This window comes from Fringilla coelebs (assembly GCF_963513975.1).
Source record: "Fringilla coelebs genome assembly, chromosome: 19".
Classification (NCBI taxonomy): domain Eukaryota; kingdom Metazoa; phylum Chordata; class Aves; order Passeriformes; family Fringillidae; genus Fringilla; species Fringilla coelebs.
The window spans coordinates 5,680,090-5,700,162 of record NC_140045.1 but is presented as its reverse complement, the minus strand read 5'-3'; the positions used below and the strand labels follow the sequence as shown (position 1 = coordinate 5,700,162).

Sequence of the window (20,073 nt, the reverse complement as noted above, 5' to 3'; positions counted from 1 at the left end):
TATAAATATTTGGCAAATAGCACTGCCATCCCTTTTACTCCTGAATGGAATGGGAAGAATTTTCTCAGCCTCAGACCAGAAGTAACCATTAAGTTGCCTGCTGTGTGATGGGCACAGACTGGGCATTTCTCCCCTTGAAGGAAAACAGTGATGTTGTCCTTCATACCCTCCTATCAAATAATTTCTTCTCTTAAGGAGAAAGAAAAATATTGCTTTATTTCAAAGCAGTCTAAAAAATAGTAGGAAAGTCTCAATCTGGTTTACTAAAAGGCTTTCACTACTAGCACTGAAATAAAATTATCTAAAGGAACTAGAAAGGGATGTGCTTAAATGGAAATTTTAGGCACAAATTCTGCAGTGGAATGATACAGTTTTGGTCTGCCAAGGTAAGAAGGGAGAACTAAACAGGTAACTGGTTTACAGAAATTAACTAATACTCCCCACTAAAAATAAAGCCCAGGAGAAAGGAGTGGCAAGGAGTGAAAGGGGTAAGAGAAGGTATTAAGTCAGTGATCATAGATTGGTCTTGGATTCTGTTCCTGTGGGTGAGTCACTTCTGTTCCTCATAAGCTAATTTCCAAAGTGAAGGACACAAAATAGATATGTTGCTTTCAAAATTAAATAAATATTTTTTAAACCTGATAAAATTGAACTTCTAAATTAATAGCAAAAAAAATTGTTAACTTGAAATTAGTGTTCCAAGAACAACTGAACTATTTCCTTCCATCTTGCTGTGTCTTAGAGCTTGAGTCTCCTCCCAGCCCCTTTTCCAAAAAAGGTTTATTATTGTGACTGTGTGCAAATAACTGTTTCTCTTGTTCACTGTGCATGTAAGCTAGCTTATTATAACTTTGATTTGAAACATCAAATCCCTTTTTTATTTATTCATTATTTTTCTTAGGATCCGTTCCATAAAACCCTTTCATATACAGCATAATCACAGTTAAGTCTTGTCCAAGAAATTCCCTGGCTGCCACAGCAATTAGTTCTGAGTGCTGAGAGCCGAAGTGCTTCGGCCCATATGAAACACACCTTTATTTTTAACATGCAAAAAACATGACTGAGGAAGTGAACACAAATATACTACCATACACTACCAGTAAAATCAAATCCTCAGTGAAGCCAAGAATGAACAAAGAATTTTTATTAAGGTATCAAAATTGCAATATTTTTTCTCAGAGGAGAATTTTGATTTAACCATTTTGGAAGTCTCTCTAAGACAAATCACAATAAGAACAAATTCTGTAACATGACAGAAGGTCATCAGCGGCAGTATTTGTGAGCACGGTAAATGTTAAAAATAGGTTAGAAACTGTTGTAAAATAGTTGAGAGATTGTTAAGCATGTACTGTTAGTTTGGTTATTCTATTGTAAAAGGGGTTAAAAGGGTAATTGTGAGAAATATGGTACTCAAGGTACCAAAACATACCTCAGTAAAGTGCACTACCCCCCAAACAAAAGGAGCCAGCCTGGACAGAACTGTAATGGGCCAATTAAGCACCTTAAACCTTCATGCAAATGAAGGATCCAAAAAGAAACCAATTCAAAGGGACAAAAAAACAGGATAAAAAGGGGCTTCTGACCCACTGAATTCCTGCCAGGTGCAGGAATTGAACTGAACCCAGCGCAGGTGCTGCAGCATCCTCAACGGGAATGCTCCTGCTTGGCCCGCAGGCCCCCTTGCTTTAGGCCTTTCTTTTTCTTATAATAAATGCTGAAATCACTTTAGTACCGGGAGCCTGCTCTCGTTTTTATCAGTAAAAACCTCAGCTCTGATACAGCATCTCCCAGTCTGTCAGTGCCTCCAAATTTTATCAATAATCAGACATTTGCTTCATTCCGAGCTGGTACAAAAACCCAGCTGAGTTCTTGGAACTGCTGAAGACATTGAATATTCTGAACCTCCTGCATTCGACTCACTGACAACTTCCACGTCCTTGAACTTCATGTTTTGTCATTCTGTAATTTATAAATAACATGACATGTGTAAGCCTTTATGTATGTAGCAGAGTCATCAAAACTCTGAGTTTTGGTTTTTTAGTTTTTGAGGTTTTTTTAAAATCAAAACAAAAAACGTCTATGCATTTCCATTTAAAAAGCAAAATGTAAATATTACCCTGAAATTTGGGCCAGAGTTGGAAGCATTACTGTCCACCAGTAATACCAACACCACCATTTCAGCATTTCTGTGATAAAGCCCACATAAGTTCTGATGTATTTGCACATGTGCCACCAGAACCTCCATGGGAAGTACAGAGTAAATTCCTAGAATGCCACACTGTGTCCGGTGGACATCTCATTTGTCATGACAACAAGGGAAGATAAATAATTTTCAAATAGCCTTTTGTTGGAGTGTCTGCTTGCTCCGATATTGTTATTCACAATGCCTTTTCACCTGCATGGTCTTATCCAAGCTGTGTTACATTGGTCTGTAGCACAGGTTGGGTAAGAGACAACTGCCTGCATGGAACAAGCAATAAATACTTTAAAATACCCTTTTAGATGTCCCAACATAAGAAAAGCAACACAAAACCATTATAAACTAATGAGTATTGCCAAGACTGCTAAAAGGTTCAAGATGTTTTATGTATAAAATAATTTCAGAATTGAAATATCAATCCTTCAGTTGGATAAACAGAATTGATTAGTTCAGTGATTTGAGGACAATCTTTAAAACACAAACAGAGCTGACAGATAAAAGTAAATGCTTTAGAAAAATAAAATGTAGCTGCTTTTTTTTTTTAATCTACTAACTCCATTTATTTTATACACCACAACAGAGACCACCTACCTTTCTTCCCCCTGTGTTTAGGCGAAGAGGAGTTAGGAAGGGATCAAAAATCATATGGCTGGTTTCAATATTGACAGGCGACTGTCTTTTCCCAACAGAGCAAAGATTCCAAGCTGAGTTCACCAAACCCCAAAAGGAGGGTACTGCAAAATATAAGAAAGTGCAAGTTTAATGGAAGTCTGGAAAGACTGGAGCAGTACATGCCAGGCAGACAGCCAGGTAATTAAACTTGTCCGATTGTCTGTACACACACTTGGAAACTGAAAACAGGCAAATTCATCTTGCATTTGAAATTTAAATAAGAGCAAAACATATGATTTCATATAATTTTGTATCAGGAAAGAAGGTGGGTTAGTTCTTTTCCTCTTGGATATAATCCCAGGTTCAATAATAAACAGATCTTTTGCTATTACAGAATATCTACTGAGCAATAGGAATGCAAATCACTAGTCCTTATGCTAACTTTGCATATATTCCATGTGTCCTTGGACTGAAATGCTTCCATTCTACTCAACTTTAAAAAAAATACCTAAAATATTTAGAAAATTAATTAAGGCTCAATTAAGAATTGTTGTAAGAGAAACACACACTGTGATACTGGAGAACAGACTGCTCTCTTGAGGTTCTACCTATTTCTGTTCTGCTCACCCAAATCTTTCTTTAGATAAAGTTTTGATATTAAAAAAATATCTTGGAGAAGTCACACTCTGGTAGTGAGAAAGGATAAGTTCCTCACCTGGGCATGCAATGGCTTGGAACAAGGAGGAAACACCAACTGTGGATAAACTGAGTTACTTCCTGCATTTTCTAACTGGAAAAAAAATGTGATGTAACTACATATTGCTGCATATCAGAGAACTGCAGCTGAGGATCACATTGCATCTCATCTGCAATTTACAGACAAGATCAACCTGGATTTCTCTTTGGCTACTAAAAACCTTTCTGTAAATGAGTGGAGTGCAATTGCAAGATACACAAAGGACATATTTAGATTTGTGTCTGCAACTTTGACCTTGTCAATTGTTTTGTAGTTTTGTGTAGCAGCAGAAAATTTTGCAATCTTCTTGTGAGATATTTTTGGCTTGATTTTTTTTTTCTTTTTACATGTTGCTAAAATTTTAATAGCCTTTAAGCCTCAAAGCATTGTTCTGATGTCTAAACCATGTGTGACAAAGCCTCCAAACCCAGACTGGGGAAGACTGGGGCCCTGGGACAGGAACACAGGGGCTTTGTCTGGTGGGTGGAGCTGAAAACAACCCACTTGGGCTATAAAAAACTTTTTTGTTCATGTGGTTAGTTAGATGCAGGACTTTGTAGTGTGAATGATTGCTCCTGATTGCAATTTTTGGCTACTCTAGGGGGAGCTACAAAGAATTTTGGCTGGATTGGAATCTCATATTCACATTGGGTTTAACACATTGAGAGGATATTCCTTGGAGGGGAGAAAGGTGGAAAATATCTTCTGAATAATGTAGCCCTAGGACCTCGGTGATCTTGATAATTTCCTTATGTGTTTTATACAACTCAGGTGTTTTTTGCCTTCAAAGTTTGAGTGTATGTAGGTGTAAAACTTTGGTTGGGTAAACCTGTATTTCATGTCACCTTTTCCACAAAATTAGATAAACTTTCTGGGGAATTCTTAGGTTGCTGCTTGCACAGCGAAACTTTGTTGTAAGTGTTTGTGCAGGAGTGATAGAAAGTGTTTTGCAGCTATTGCCTGCTCCAGTAGTTCGGGTGTTGTCATCTACAAATGTTAACTCTTATTACAAAATGTCGCACCCGGCTAGGTGGTGACAGTGGGGGGTGACAGTCCCCTTTTCCGGGGCTCCACAGAATCCCAGCTACCAGTGGAGGCGCAGCATGGAACAAAAAGGACACAGCAGCAGCGCGGGGGGCCTGGGGGGCACTGGGTTACTTTATTTGATGTTACACTCCCCAAGTCTCGGGGTCCCAGGCAATGAGCTGGGGGCATCAAGGGAGGATACAATGTAAGAACTGTGGGTGGAACACAAGGCAGGGAATACAAGGGAGGAAAACTGCTTGGGACAGGAGGGGTTAACAGCTGGATGTGAGGGAGACAGGGTTTGAAACCTGGCAGAAAAGTAGCTAAGTAGCAGCAGATAAACTGACACCTGGCTCAAGTGAATAACGAAGGCAGGTCTGTGTCCCTCTAAACAAATCAAACAATAACAACCTGCAAAATAAAAACACTGCAACAACAAAATATGTGTAAACTCAATTTTCAGTTGAAACTTTTTTTATTCTTAGTGCCAGTGTGTCTGTGCAGCCACAGGTGCTGCAGGTACAGGTGAACTCTAACAGCCAAAATTGATGTGGTGCTGCCAGCAGAGCTTAAAGCTGCCTTGCATACAAATTTTATGTGACTATGTGCTACTAATACCTTAAATTTGCTAGTGACTTATTTTTTTTCACACCTGAGACAGTCAAATCAGCAACTCCTCTTAGGATATACTGCATGAAAATCTCAGAGGAGAGATGGTGATGGAATGCGTCACAGGCATGGGAAAGCAGTGATCAGGGAATAGCTACCAAAATAGGTGGAATTGCAGATGCCCATATCAAATTGTGCCAGTAGTCTTTTATTTGAGTAACAAACCCTGTGTGCCACCGCAAAGAAGGTCAGATGGAAGGCCCCTAAAATAAGTGAAACTTTGAAAAATAAATAGGTGGTATGGTCTTAAAAAGTTTTTTGTCTCTGTTTGCCCTCCCAGTCAATTCCCACTTCCACTGTGGACTTAGAAGGTTAGAGTTCACAGAATATACTAAACAATAGTGCTAATGCTCTGAAATTGGATAGAATAAGTGTAATGCCATTAAAACCAAGCCATCTCACAACTAGTAGTGCTTTTTCTGAAGAGAAATACCACAGCAGCTCACTTCAGCTTTCATAAGACAGAAAATCCCTTTTATACAGAGGCCTTAAATAAAAGCTTAGGTTAATTGAAAGAGCCTGGTTTCCGTTGATTAAGTCCTCTGTTGTGTAATTGGTGTTATTTTAAAAAACTGAATTAATGAAGCTGTAGAGCTGTAGAATCAAGGGATGGGGGGGACGGGGCGGAATATTGCATGGGAAATCTGTTGCTTCAATAGTATCTAGTATTACTTTAAAAAACCCCAAACATTCTGGCCAGAAATATTCCTGGAATTGGCAAAAAACAAGTATTTAGCAAGTTTTTAAAAGAAATAAAATCCTTGACAATAGTAAGTGCAATAAAACAACGAACCAAACACATCAGCCCATTTTCTTCAAGTTGATAGCAAAACAATTTATGATGCAAGCGCGATTGACCCAGAAAAGCTGCGCTGGAAAAGGGCTGCTAGGAGGGGTTTGTTTTATAATGTTATTTCTTGTTTCTGACAGAAAACCCTGCATTCTCTGCTGTGCCTGTCACAACAGCCTGGAACTTGAGGGGAGGGAGCTGCAGAGTTGTGGCGTTGCCCTGCAAAGGTCACAGCTGTCATCAAACATGTGAGTCTGAGCTGAAATCTTCAATTCCTCTCTAAACACCCCAGACTGGAGCTCCAGGACCTCTCCAGTTCTGCTGCTATTTCTGGGCAGACAAAGAGAAAAGTTCCCCACAGCTGCACTCACCCCACGGATCAGAGTGATTCTCCCTGTGCTTCAGTCCAAGGTTAATTAAGATGACAGACTGAGGACTGCACACCTAAGTTAACTAGAGGATGGGGCTATTAAGCAATATTAATGTCTGATTACATTTAATTAAAATAATTAGTGCTGCTGTTTAGATGCCCAAAGTGATCTACAAGTATTCAGAACTGTAATAGAAAAATCTAAGAATGTTCATGTAGGAAGCCAAGGCTTAAATTAAACACAGGTACTGAATTAACTGTTTAGTCTGAAGAAATCAGATGTATGAAAGTAGGAAAACATATAAAAATAGTTGTCATTTTTTATTCCAGCTTAACCAGCTGACAAGGTTCTACTTGGGCTTAAATCATTAATGAAACAGTATCTACTTTCCCATAATTATGTTGTATTTCCATAAAAATCTACTTATGTGTGGAATATACTGCTTTTCTGTGTGTGGCCCTCTGAAGCATTTTAGACAATTCCTGTACCATCCAGGAGTTAGTGTGACTCTCTAATTTGCATGCAGACCAAACACCAGCTCTAAACATCATTTATCAAGGTGCTCCAGCTCCTGGTTATTGTACCCAAAGCCTGAATATAGTGATTGTGTCATCTCTGCTTCCTCTATAAATCCCCCTAAACTTGCACTGCTTAGGAGCTGAGTATGTTGTAAACATAATACACAGACATCAGATCATAAGTTTGTGTCTGATCAATGCCTTCAACCTTCTCCTAACAGAAAATTCAGAGTTTATATCCTGTGTGAGCTGGCACACTATGGACAACAGATATGTGTATGTGTGATTTTGTTTGTGTGTGTGTGTGTGTGTGTGTGTGTGTTATATGGTGAGGTGGATTACTTACATTTTATACCTGTGCAGGAATCTCTGACTTCTTTATTTAATCTGTATCTTATTGCAGCTGCTCTCTTTTCAATTTACTGGGAACAATTTATATTGAGATAGATGAAGATGCTTCAGTATCAGCATGACACAAAAGGATGAGGGATTCTGATGGCTTTTATCAAACCTATGCAAAAAAGCAGTGAAACAAAAGCAGCTAGAAAAATAATGGAAGGTTTGAGAGCTATTCTGGTGATGAGTACCAAGGATTTGCTGAAATAAATATGAGCCTCCCCTCTCTAGAGGAAAGCAATGAGAGAAAGGTGTCCCAGAAGGATGTCCTTCCATAGTGACAGCAAACTTGCAGATAAGGAGAATGGTATAGCCTGCAGGGAACAGTTTGCATTTGTGCTGAGAGGAGCCAACAGTTTTCCCAGGATGGTGTACACAGTACACACAAGGGTGTACTGTGTATGACATCTGAATTGCCTGACTGCAATAAAAAATCATGCTGGACTCAAAGATCTAGGTCCTGGAAGGGCTGTAGAGAGGTGTCCACTATGAAATGACTGGAGGCAAGGACTCTGCTTTAGCAGCAATTACAGAAGCAACACTTTTTGCATCCAAAAAATTTGTAGGTTTGGTGCTTGGGGTCATGGTTTAGTTGCGGGTCTGGGGTGTTGGATTAAGGGTTCTATGATCTCAGAGATCTTTTCCAACCTTAGTGATTTGATGCTTCTCTAATAGACATCCCACTATAATGAATTCATGTCTCTTTATGGATGAAAAGCTTTGTATAGTTGACTTTTGTGTAACCCAGTGAAGAACTAGATAGAAATGAAGTCTCTTATTTAAATTGCCACCAGAATTAAAGTGTTTTGGGCTGTTTTGAGCCTTTTTTTAAACAGGAGACAGAAGCCAGAAAACTTCAAATACAGAAAATAAATAGGGTGGCTGGAAGTAAGGGAGCATTTTCAAAAAGTGCTGTCCAAATAAGAAAAATGGAAAAGGCGATAAACTCTGACCAGTTAAATAAAAAACTAAAATAAGACATGCCAGAAGAAGATATCAAAGAACAATTTCCAAAGGTCTTAAAAGCCACTAATAACTTTTTTTAAGAGTATGAGAAGCAAGGACACTGAGTGTGTTGGACCAGCTGATGATCAGGTTGTAAGAGCAGCACAGGAAACATTATGTGTCAGTAAAGCTGTATGAATTCTTTTCCTTACTGCTCACAAAAGGTGTCAAGGGATGTTCCCACACAGGAGCTCTTTTATGAGGAATGAATCTGAGAAACTGTCTCCGAATCAAGCATCAGAAAAGTGACTTTTAGTAAAAACAGATAAAATTAACAAATTCATTCAGGTCAGACAGAACTCTAGGATGAATACCACAGTCATGGGAACTGCCAAAATCCTTGTTTAAAATCTGCACCAGTCTTGGAGAGACAAAAAGTAGCAAACGTGATCCAATTTTTATGGTGTCTATTTTTATAGATGCTTTATTTTCCCAAGGTATCTGCTACTGATTCCTGTCATCGACACAAGGTGAAGTCTAGGCAGGACAGCCAGGTTATTTCTGTTTAACTGCACCAAGCCTGTAAATTCCTCTTTGAAGTTTGCTCAACTTCCAAGAGCCCAGATTCTCTGAATTTAAGTTTCTCCAGAGTTCATGAATTTAAATGAAAAGTGTCAACTTATCCATCAGCACATCTTTGTTTATTTTTTTAATCCTCAGCACTGGCCCTGTCAATGGCGTAAAACACCATAAAAGATTGTATTTGTGCAGTGATTATTCTTGCCCTGTGTAATTACTGGTACCTCAGATAAAATCTCAAGCTACTTTATTGAGGCTGGGAATTGGAACCACAGAGAGAATCAGTAATCTATGTACATCAATAAAGCAGTCCATTAATTATTTCCACCTACTCAGCTTGAAGAAAATTATCATACCAATTCCTCTGGATAACCACATGACCTGCTCTGCCTCTACATAAAAGCCAAAGGTAAAGTCATAAAGGCTTTGAGAGATAAATCAGGGACACCAAAGAAATGACAGAGTATAGAATGGCATTCATCTCAGTAATTCGTCACAGAAATCTCCAGACTGCAGTAACATTAGACACTATCACAATGGCTTCAAATTTGAGAACTGAAAGTGTTCTAATTTCTTTTTAAGCAGCAAAGTGTTGACAGCTGAAATATATCCTCCAGAGTAAGACAGCATTGCCATTATTCAAGAGATAGTAAAAAATTTAAAAATTTTCAGCAATAAATCTTGAAACATATAACAAATTAAAATTTTGAAGAACTCTAGCAGCATCATATTCTATACTGCTAATTCCATACTCATAATTCGATACTGGTCTGTTCAAATGTCATCCCTCTGTATGAAGGATTTTCAATGACAAGAAAAGTTCAACAAGAAAAGTTGTTAAAGTTATCTCTCATTTAACAACTGCACTTGTTAAATGAGAGATAACAGAAAACAGGAAGGGGAAAATGAGGATTTGAGATTCTGACATGATACTGTCTTTCAAAAAGTGGCTACTTTCTGCTATGCCTTTATTAAAGACATTATGCAATACCCTCTCCAATTCACCTTTTAAATTATAGTTGCTTATTTATGCCTAATTAAACATTTCCTTAAATTAAGAGTTAAATTATCTGGGAAAAAGTATTTAGCAATCAAAATTAATGACCTCTGGCCTGCAAAGCTTTTGCTTATTTTTATCTACAAATTTAGGATACAAGTGTAGAACACAGTACCACTCCTTTCATTATAGTGATTAAACCAGACTAATTCACTTCTATAAATTATGCTAAGCTAAGGGTAAAGAGTAGTTACACAACAGTATGTAATTACATTTTTCTCTGCCACCCTCTGGTGAGTTCACACAAACTAAAGCTATCCAATGAAACACTAATGCTTCTGAAAAATACAGGTCAGCTGCTTGTAGAGGTGTTTACAGATACTTCCCATATTGACTTTTTTCATTATTCATGTGGCAGGAGTAGAAAGGGGCACCTAGAGGGAGAGGTATATCCAGGTCCAAAACTAAGCAGGTAACAATCTTCTAGGGTCAGGGTTACTGAAGTTCTGAAAAGAGAATGTGTTTCTCTCTCATTCTAGTAAAAAAGATATTATAGTTTTGGGGGAAATGGGTTTTTCCATGTAATGTGAGTGAAGGTCCTGCTGGTGAAAGATTTAGCACAACTATGGCAAAAAAAAAAAAAAAGAAATGAAAACAGATTAAAGAACAGTTTGGTTTCAAGGTTAAAAGGCAACTGGGATGTTTAGTGCAGCTGGCACAGATTGCTCATTAAAGGGTCAGTTTTGGGTATGGGAAATCCTTCTTGGCAAATGAACTAAAAATGAGAAAGCCGAGGACAGCATCATCCTCTCCCTCTTTTCCACCCCCAGTCCCTGTGGGCTGGATCTGTGCCCTGCCTGCCTTTGAGTGGGACCTTGGGCTCACTTCCTCTGCCTGCCAGGGCCCAGGCTGTGGGTATGACTAATGAGCTGCCATCAATTACTGCCACTCAGCTGGTAATTTCTAACCAGGTCTGGTCAGTCCCTAAGCCATCAATCACTGACAAGGTTCAACAGATTTCCCTCGAACCAGGCATAGACACCACTGAGAGCATTTGCCTGGCACTCATTGTAATTTGGGGGGTGGAAAACAGGGAGAGTTCAGCCTGGAGCTGAAGTATAGACTGAAAGGGAAAAAGCTGAAATGCAAAAAAAAAATTGTCATGGTCGTTCTGGACCTGAAATAGGACTTTGCATTAAAATGCAGAAAACACAGATTTTGAGCTATCCTGTGATCTCTAATCTTCCCTCTTCATGTTCTTCATCTTTGGCGTTTTTGTGGCTCATGCTGTAGAACTGGGGACTACGGCTGTGCTGTTAAAATGAGTGACTGTTCCGAGACAGGATGAGTGAGATGTAAGACTTTAAAGAAGATCCAGAAGAAAGGTGAAGAAAGCCTCAAATGGATGAAATTGAATAGAAAAAGGGGTTCAGAGAAAAGTAATTTGAAACTTGTTTTAAGGGAAAAGACTGCTTATCCAGCAGATACCTTGAGCTCTATTCTGTAGATTCAGCCTTATTTTAATGTCTTTGGGTTACTATCGATCCTTCTGCTATAAAATATAAATTAAAGCAGGAACAAAAAAAAACCAACCGAAATATAGCATATTTATTCTATCAAAAGTGCTTTTTCTAAGTATCCCTATGCCTCACAGTATACTGTTACTAAAATAAGCATAACTCTCAGGTATTAAGTTGGAATTTAACTATTTATTGCCGAATCCAGTGCTTGCCTGCTGGTGCATCCTTTATTAGAATGGGTTTACTGAGCATCTTACTCTGGAACTGCAGGGCATGAGGGGATTCAGTTTGGAGAAGGCAGGTGTAAGGAGCACTCAGGAGAGGTTAACAAGTCCCATTCTCCAAGGCATTTTTGAGTGTGATAGCAGCCCCTTGAGAATTACTTGTAGCTCTGCACTATTTTGGTTTCCCGCAAGGCTCCTGCAGTTAATGACAGCAGGGAGGCAGAAATGTCCAGCCTCTGCTGACTTGCAAAGACAAATGGGGAGCCAGCACAGAGTTCAGCACTGAGTGCTGCAGTTTGTACCTGTAATGACAGCTCAAGCAGGAACAGTGATGTTCTCTGCTCTGATGTTTTCTGGAGTAATCAGATTTCTCTGACCCCATCCCATAGGGCTCCGTCTCTGCCTGGGAATGCTGCTTCTGCAGTGAGATTACCAAAACTCTGTAACTTTGATTATTCTTGGATAGGCCAGAAGTGAGCACAGCTGACTTGATGCAATTACTCACAGGCTGCAAACAATGTTGTCTGGGCAATCCTGATCTCTTAGAAGTCCGACCTGGTGTTGCCAAGCCACAACTCTAAACAGAGTCATAACTACAAAATATTTTGGAATGGAAAGAAACCTTGGCTTCCCCTCAGAGACTACATCAAATTATTTAGGTAATTGCTGAGCAGTGATTGATCCTTCACTGAATGATTCCATTTTCTTCAACCTTTTTGTGGTGAAGACTCTCAAAGTCTGATATCTCTTTTGGGGCAGAATCTAGTCCCTGTTTCCCTGACCACCTATTGTACACACAGCATGTGGCACCCAGCCCCTGCAGACAGGCTGCTGAGCACAGCAGCCAGTGAAATCCTTATCTAGGAAAACTTCCATGTTCATGGAGAATCCAGATCTCTTGTACCCAGAGATGAATTTGAAATACTTTTCTGTGTTTCTCTGTGTGCACCAGGCAGAAGCACTTTGTGGTCCCTCTCACTCAGGATGAACCTGTTTTTATTGGAATCCCAGTAAGGAGTGTCTAGGGAAGTCTCACTTCTGTTCTCTCTTCCTCTAGAGCAACGTATGTATCTTGCAGGTCTCTGAAGTATCTGACAAACTCTTTGCACAGGAGTTACTCTCTGTGATGTAATGGGATAGCTGAGTGCACGGGTATTTCTTGTTTCATGCCACATTGTCTGATTTCTGCATTCTGGACTAATACACTAATCAGCTGAATGTCAGGTGGTCACTACTATGATGGGTGTAAGGCTGATCATTATTTACCTAATTTTCAGAAAGACTGAAATGAATTGTCTGAATTCTCAGAAATCAAGTAAAAATAAGGGAAGATAGGAAAGGATGAATTTTTTCTTGAAAAAATGGGCCACTTACATAATCTAAAAAGTCTGTCAATGTGGTGACTAGTTCAGAAAAATAATTTATAAACAACATAAATACTGAAGAACTTCTTAAAGAGGAAAGAAACTTCACAGCTATCTGCAAATCCCCTGCAACCTAGAGAACAAATGAAATTAATCATAATTTAACCTTCACCAAATAGCTAAAATGTGATACATGGATGGGAAGACATCTCACATTACATGTAAACCTACTCTTTAAGTTCCAAACCTGCTTGTTAGAGCTGTTCAAGTGGGTGTATCCATGACCCTCTTGTCTTTTCTAGAAAATGCAAGGCAAATACGACATGCTTATTCATGTTTTACATGCTATCTAAGTAAGTTTTCTGCTTTTAATCCTTTATGAGCTTGCCAACATTATAAAATCCTACACCACTGGATTAATTGCCATTTGTGATAGTCAAATATACTGCTTTTATATACTGATATACAAATATACTGATTTTTTATTGACAAGGTCACATTTCAAACCTTAAGTTCCATTAATGCATTCAGTTTTGAACTGTGCTGTGAATCTGAACTTCCAAACAAACTTGCTGATCTTGCTGAGGCTGCTTTTGGACAGAGATACAGCAAATGCTGAATTTTGCTGTCAGTGAGGAAACATTCTTAAAATATATTTGTTTTCACAAGACTGTGAAGATTCTTAAACACTCACCTAAATGTGTATTAAATGATAGTATCAAGTGTGTTTTCATTTACTTTGACATTTCTGTCTTGGCAGTTGAACACAAAGGAATGTTCTGCAGCTATCACTGCACAGGAGAAATGGCAAGGTGCTCAAACTGGTTTTGTCTGAAAACAAACCAACCAAACCCTTCCAAAATCTCTCCAACTCCCAAAAAACTAGAATAGGAGTGGGGAAGGAACCAAATAAAAACTTTAGGCATTGTTTGTGAGTTGAGAAAGGGAGGAGAGTTTTGGATGTGATCGGACAGTGCAGGCAGGGCAGTGTGAGGTGAGGAGGGTGTGAATGACCCACTGCCATCCCACACCCTTCGGAAAAAATTATTACCTACAAATTTCAGCAGCAGGATTCAGAATGTAGAGCTGAAATTCATGTTGAACTTAGCACAGATTAGAGATTTTGATCTCTACTCTCACATCCTTTTTCTGTCTAAATTTAAAACTCACTCTCTGCAAAAAACAGGTTAAAGCGTACATGTCTCTATCTACCTTTAGTTCTATCACAAGGACTAGATCTTGAGTGCCAACAAATCGTAGTAGGTAAGACCAGGATGTCAATGATTTTCTATTTTTCATGCTCAAATTTTAGAAAAGGCCTTTTCAAGTTCTTTTATTAAATAAGAAGTGCTGAGTTAAACCATTCCAAGGTATTGCCTTAACTATTCCGCCAAAAATTAGCCAAGAGAGGACAGATCATGTGCTCTGAAATGATTTGTGGGTTGTGCCAAGGCTCTGAAATGGGCAGGATCTGCTTTGGTCTTCCCATGAGTGCAGGATCTGCAGTCTCCTTGGATGCGGCTCATGGGGTGGATAGGGTAGAACAGGCCAGGTGTGACACGAAGGAACCAGAGCCAGACAATGGTGGGGGCTGTGTCCTAAAGCAGGGCTGAGCTTCAGGGCAGAGAGCAGAGCACCAGGACAGGCTGCTCAGGGGATGGCTGGAACACAGCTCATGGAGGCTGTACACGTGAGCCAAAGAGCCAGAACAACGCAACTCACAGCAGCAACCGAGGACAAGATCAACTCTGCTCTGAGTGCAGCAGCAGGAATGGATGCAGGGAACTGGAAAGGAGTGGATGCTCCCTCTTGGATGCAAGACAGAGTTTGGGACTGTGCTGCTATGTTGCCCAAAGAGCACGAAAACACTGAGACACAGGAGTAACTGAGCTGTGAATGTCAGGTGTGTGCTCAAGGTTAGCTCAAACAGCACTGCAAGCAGAACCCTTTGTTATTTCCAACTAGCAACCCCACAAACTCTGACTGAAAAGCTGTTTAGCACAGCAGTGATCTTTTCAGAGCCCTCTTTATCCAGCCGTTTCCCGAGCTGGTGGGTGTCTGCACAGCCCAGTGTGAATCACATGGCATCACAAAAAACGCTGCTCCTCTGACCAGTGCTGGCAGGGGGCCTGAGTTTGTAAGCAATAACCATGTGAAATTTTCTTTCTGTGGCTTGTAAGGACTTACCTCAGCTTGTGAAAAGTGCCAGTACACAGCACACTGTTTTTGTATGAGAAATGCAGCAGTGCATGAGCACCTTTTGAGTCACAAGGTAACTGCTCCACCTCGAAGAACATCCAAGTAGCACCAAACCACCTCCAGCAGTGCAAGGGGAAACTGTTCAGAGGGGCAATGCCAGGATGTGGAATCCTAAAATCTCTTGGAAGCAGAAAGAGCAGAATCTGCTGTCCAGGGTGTCACAGAAGGGCCGTAGCTCTGGAACACTCCTGACAGCCCATTCCTGCCAGAGACTGTAACAACTCTGATGGAATGAGCATCAATTACTTCCAAGGGAGATGAGTAAAAGATAATGAATGTTGCCTTTTTGGCTGCCAAGATTCAATATAAGATAGTGCCTTGGAGGCTTAATTACTTGTGACCTTCACCCAGAAATACATCTTATTTTGTGGATACAGAATTTGATGGTCTTTAGAGCAGCAGAGGAATAAAATCACACCTGCCTTATGAAAAGAGGTTTAGGAAGAAAAGTGTTAAATGGTTACATCAAGATTGATTAGAAAATTTATAACTGTGCACATGAAAAAGACTGCAAAGGTTTCAAGAATTACCTTCTGGACCCAAGCTTCTAAATCAACTTTGAAATTTATTATGAATATCAAATACACCAGGTAATTTTAAAAAAAAATTGTCCAGAGGTAAAATCTGTAGCTTCATAACCACTGAAAATATAAATTTCAATTCACCTCTGTGTCACAGGCTAATACTTTTAGAAATCAATGCACAGAATAATCCTGAAAACAAAACTAACTGAGCCAGTTCATGGAAATTCCTTAGACTTTGGAGCTACCAACTCTTAACTGTTCCTACATAATATTTTATTAAGAAAAAATTATTCTGACTTATGTTTCCACTTCATTTTTTAGGTTTAATTTGAATTAGCTGAATAAACCTACATTTTCTCTGCAGCTGCCAAAGGGCTGTTCAGAACAAACTGGTCCCATAAACTGACCAGTACCTTCCATTAGTGAACCAGTCTGGTTTTAACACAAGCAGAAAATAAAGCGCAAATTTTAAATACAAATTGTATTAACTGACCTGAATACATTTAGTGTTAGTTGACATGATTTCAGTTTGTGCTCTCAGTGAAAAAGAGAACACAGACTCTTATTTATGGCCACAATGTTTATTTTTCTATAAGAGCCTTGTGTGTTTCAGGTATCTGGCAATGTGATTTATTTTTATTATTTATACATTTCTGGTAAAAGTAATATCCAGAAGGCTTAGTAAGTACAGATTAGCTCTATTTAGCAATCTTACTTCTGTTTAAATTTCTAACACAAAGCTACCAAAGTCAGTATCATAAATCCCACTAAAATTGCCATATACAAATTCCTTACAGGTGTTTACTGTTAAGAGGTTTTTCAGTATGACCTGTCCAAAGAAAAGCAAACACCAGTCTTGCAAACAAAATTGTATTTTTCTGGTTTATTTAGCCAAGCTTCAGCACTGTCCCGGGCAGAGAGGAAATTGAATGAATTTTTGAGATTTTTGGGACAAAGAGAACTTTTTCTTTTAAAAAAAGCTCTCCATCTTGATCTGTGACAATACATAAAATAACTTTTTGATCTGAACTTTAAGGTATTTTAAGAAGTTCCTATCCTGCTTTTCAAACAGCTGTAGAAATGTTGATAAACTGGAGTGTTACACATGGAAATAGAATCCCTCTTGGCCTGAAGACATCTTAGCAGAAGAGCAGCAGGAGTTTGGCAACTATAAACTACATGTAGTGACTAAACTTTAAACTTGCTCCACTCTGCTTTTCTTCTTTAACAGAAAAGAATGAAGTGTTACAAGGAAAATGGAATGTGCATATTTCAGAAGAGTTCAAAGTTGAATGTGAATCACAAAACCTTAGCAAAACACTCTCATGGCTGGTATTAGCTGCATTATTTTCCTAAAGTCTGGACTGTACTACCCAAAGTTTCCTTGACTATTTAACTTTTGTGCAAGAGGAACAAGGCAAAGTTTGTGTCTCTCAGGCAGGCAATTGTCATTGGAGACTTTACCTCCATCAACAGTGATGCCTGTTCTTTGTTCTGCACTATTTGCTGTTGTCAGCTGAAGTAACAGATATCTCTATTATGCTGCCAAAGGAAACCAGCAGAGCAATAGAATGACAATTCCTGGACCACTTACCACCAGCCTACTACAAGAGGAGTATCAATTTAGTGTCTGTAGCATTAACTGTGGCCAATTTAATAGAAAAAAAGGTCTTTATACATCGTTTCTTGGGATTTGGCCCAGTGATTTGCTTGTCAGTCTTACGATGTGAAATAATACCTTTTGCTGTATTTGCGTGCAAGTTATTCAGAAACTTTGCAAGGCTTGTGTTCTTGTTACACCACTGATTTGCTATGATTGTGCTTTTTAGTAATAATCACTCCTTTGAAACCTTCAGCATCACCACATCATAAGTTTAACAGCTTTAGAAGGGAACAATACAATTTTAGTGCTTACAGTTAAGTGCTTCCCTCAACCACGGATACATTCTGAATACACAGCACTTGACAAAAGATACTAAATAAGCTATCCACATCTAATTTCAAATTTATGCCTGATATCTCTTACAATCTGTGAAATTCCCCCTTTAACTTCCACGTGTTTCATGCATGTTCTGGTTTTGCAGTGTAGCATATAATAAAATCAAAATGGACACAACCTTTTAATCAGAGGGGATAATTAGGGGTTTGAGGAAGACTCTCTGTTTTTGTTCACATAATTGACTTAGTATGTTTTCACTTTCTCTTCCTTCAAAAAATGCACTCCCAATCTGTGAGAAATAAAACCCCATAAACTATAACCTCTGGGAAATTTCTTCTCTGATACCATGTGAAGCTGCTTCTGCTGGTGGAAGGATTTTTGCAGTGCATTTTAAATCAAAAGTTCTTATGAAATGTTTCCTGAATAGAGCAGTTCAGATGGACTGACTAATGCTCCAGTCCCCAGCACTCATCACAGACCTGCCTGGGCATCTCCACAAATGCCAGTTATTAGGAAGCCTCCAGTTCTAGAAATTTCTTTGAAAAAGTAGGAAGCACAGTTTTTGGAGTCTAGTGGGGTTTCTTTAAAGGCCTCTTTTCCCTGCTGTAACACTTACAACTCCTTAAAAATCTGAAAACACTCTGTAACTCATTAAGCAGATGAGCCTCATTTTCCACACTCAAACAGATGATCTTCCCAGGCAACTGCTGCTCTCCTCAGCCTGAGGCTGCACTGGGTTCACGATCAAAGCAACTGTTAACAGTATCAAAAACCCTGCATATTTTGATGGGCTCAGTCTTCTCCTGGGAATTATTCATGATGTGGACATTAGAGGTAACTCGTGTGTGACTGATCCACTTCTACCTACCTGCTCAGGAGTTGCACTTTCTGGTAAAAACACGGCTGGTCCCTCTCCAAGCAGGAGAAGCGGCTTCTCCTCAAATCTTTTGCAGGAAGTTTTTTCACCCTCAGGTAGAATCACCTGGATGATAAATCCTCGACCTTGGGTTCCCTGAAAAGCTTGTGGACATCCAATCAATAAGAAAATCACCTAATGAGGACACCCAAACTTAGGAGCAGATAATTGCCATGGCCCGCCAGATCCCTGTTTAAAATGCTTATAGGTAACAGTTAAGGTTTAGGATGATTACTGCAACTTGCTAGCATGAATACCAAATCCCCTTAATTTGAGATATGCAGCATATTCTTATTTGGTTTGTTTTTAAACTGAGTATTCTGTATTTAAATTTGTTTTGTAGACTAAGGTACAAGAAAATTTTATTGTAGCAAACCATCTATTTGATGAGTTTTGGTGCATTACCTTGATGTCAGATGAGTGCAAATAGCTTGTCTCATTCTATCTGTTCTCATAGTTCCATACTCATCTCTTTCCTAACTCAGCTGTGTGAAGCAGTATCTAACAGGATGCTCCATGGTTCACATTTAATAACTCATACAGTAAAAATTCCTCACACTATAGCTGTGTGAAAACTCAGAAATACATTTAGCTGCTTAATCTGCACTCACACATACTCATATTTTCTCATGAATGAGGTTTAATTAAATGCATGGAAACTCCTGACTGTATCAGAAGTTTTCTAATTCTTCCTTATTTTTTCTAGTTCTGGTTATCCCTTGCACATTAGCATTTCTAAATTGTATAGAAATTTTATAAAATTTTGCATTAGAAAATGAATTTCTGAAATTGGCAGTGCTTGTTCTGATCACTGACTATAAAAGATCGTGTGGCAGTGAGCACAATGAAATTAAATTTCTTTCCACTTTTAAATAAGATGTTACCCATATTTTGGACTTAGACTCAACCTTAAATAAGATGTAAGGTTAAGGCAGCTTCCCTGAAATTCTGCTATGAGATAAAAGCACCTTGGAGACAAACACCTACCCCAGCTTTTAAGAAAGGAAAATATGCCAAGCTTCACAAGCCTATTTCTAATTAACCGTTTTACCATTTGCCTTGACTTTTCCAGAAGGTAAAGAAATTGTAATTTCTAGTTCTTCTGTTTCTAATTTCCCTGAATCTGACCATCTCTGATCACCCCCTCTTAGATGCTGACAGAATCCATAATTTTCATCTGCCTGTTCTTCACTGTGCACATCCTAAAAAAATTAACACCAAAAGCCAAAACCGGCTTGTCCTTTTAACACTAACATGCAAACCTGTTACTTCTTCACATTCAGATATATTTGCTCTTTTCAAAATACCTTCAAGCTTACTACTAATTCTCCAGTCCTTGACTTCATAGGCAGTATAAAATTTTAAATGGTAATTGAGTCGTCTTTTGATGGGCTGAAAGGGAGAGCAGAGTATGATGTTACCAACAGCGTACTGTTTGCTCAGCAGTAAAGTTTATGGAGTACTGCTTTATTCAGACAAATCATTAGG

At 38.9% G+C, this 20,073-nt stretch overlaps 1 protein-coding gene across 1 annotated transcript in view; it reads right to left on the bottom strand.

Moving 5' to 3' along the window:
• The window catches only part of CA10 (carbonic anhydrase 10), a gene marked incomplete at both ends in the record, with an annotated part of 211,046 nt that overhangs the window by 125,568 nt on the left and 65,405 nt on the right, over positions 1 to 20,073 (bottom strand). The window contains one exon of the mRNA XM_084218375.1: positions 2,792 to 2,934. Within this exon, the coding sequence (XP_084074501.1) occupies positions 2,792 to 2,934 (143 nt within the window). The remainder of the gene's footprint in view (positions 1 to 2,791; positions 2,935 to 20,073) is intronic.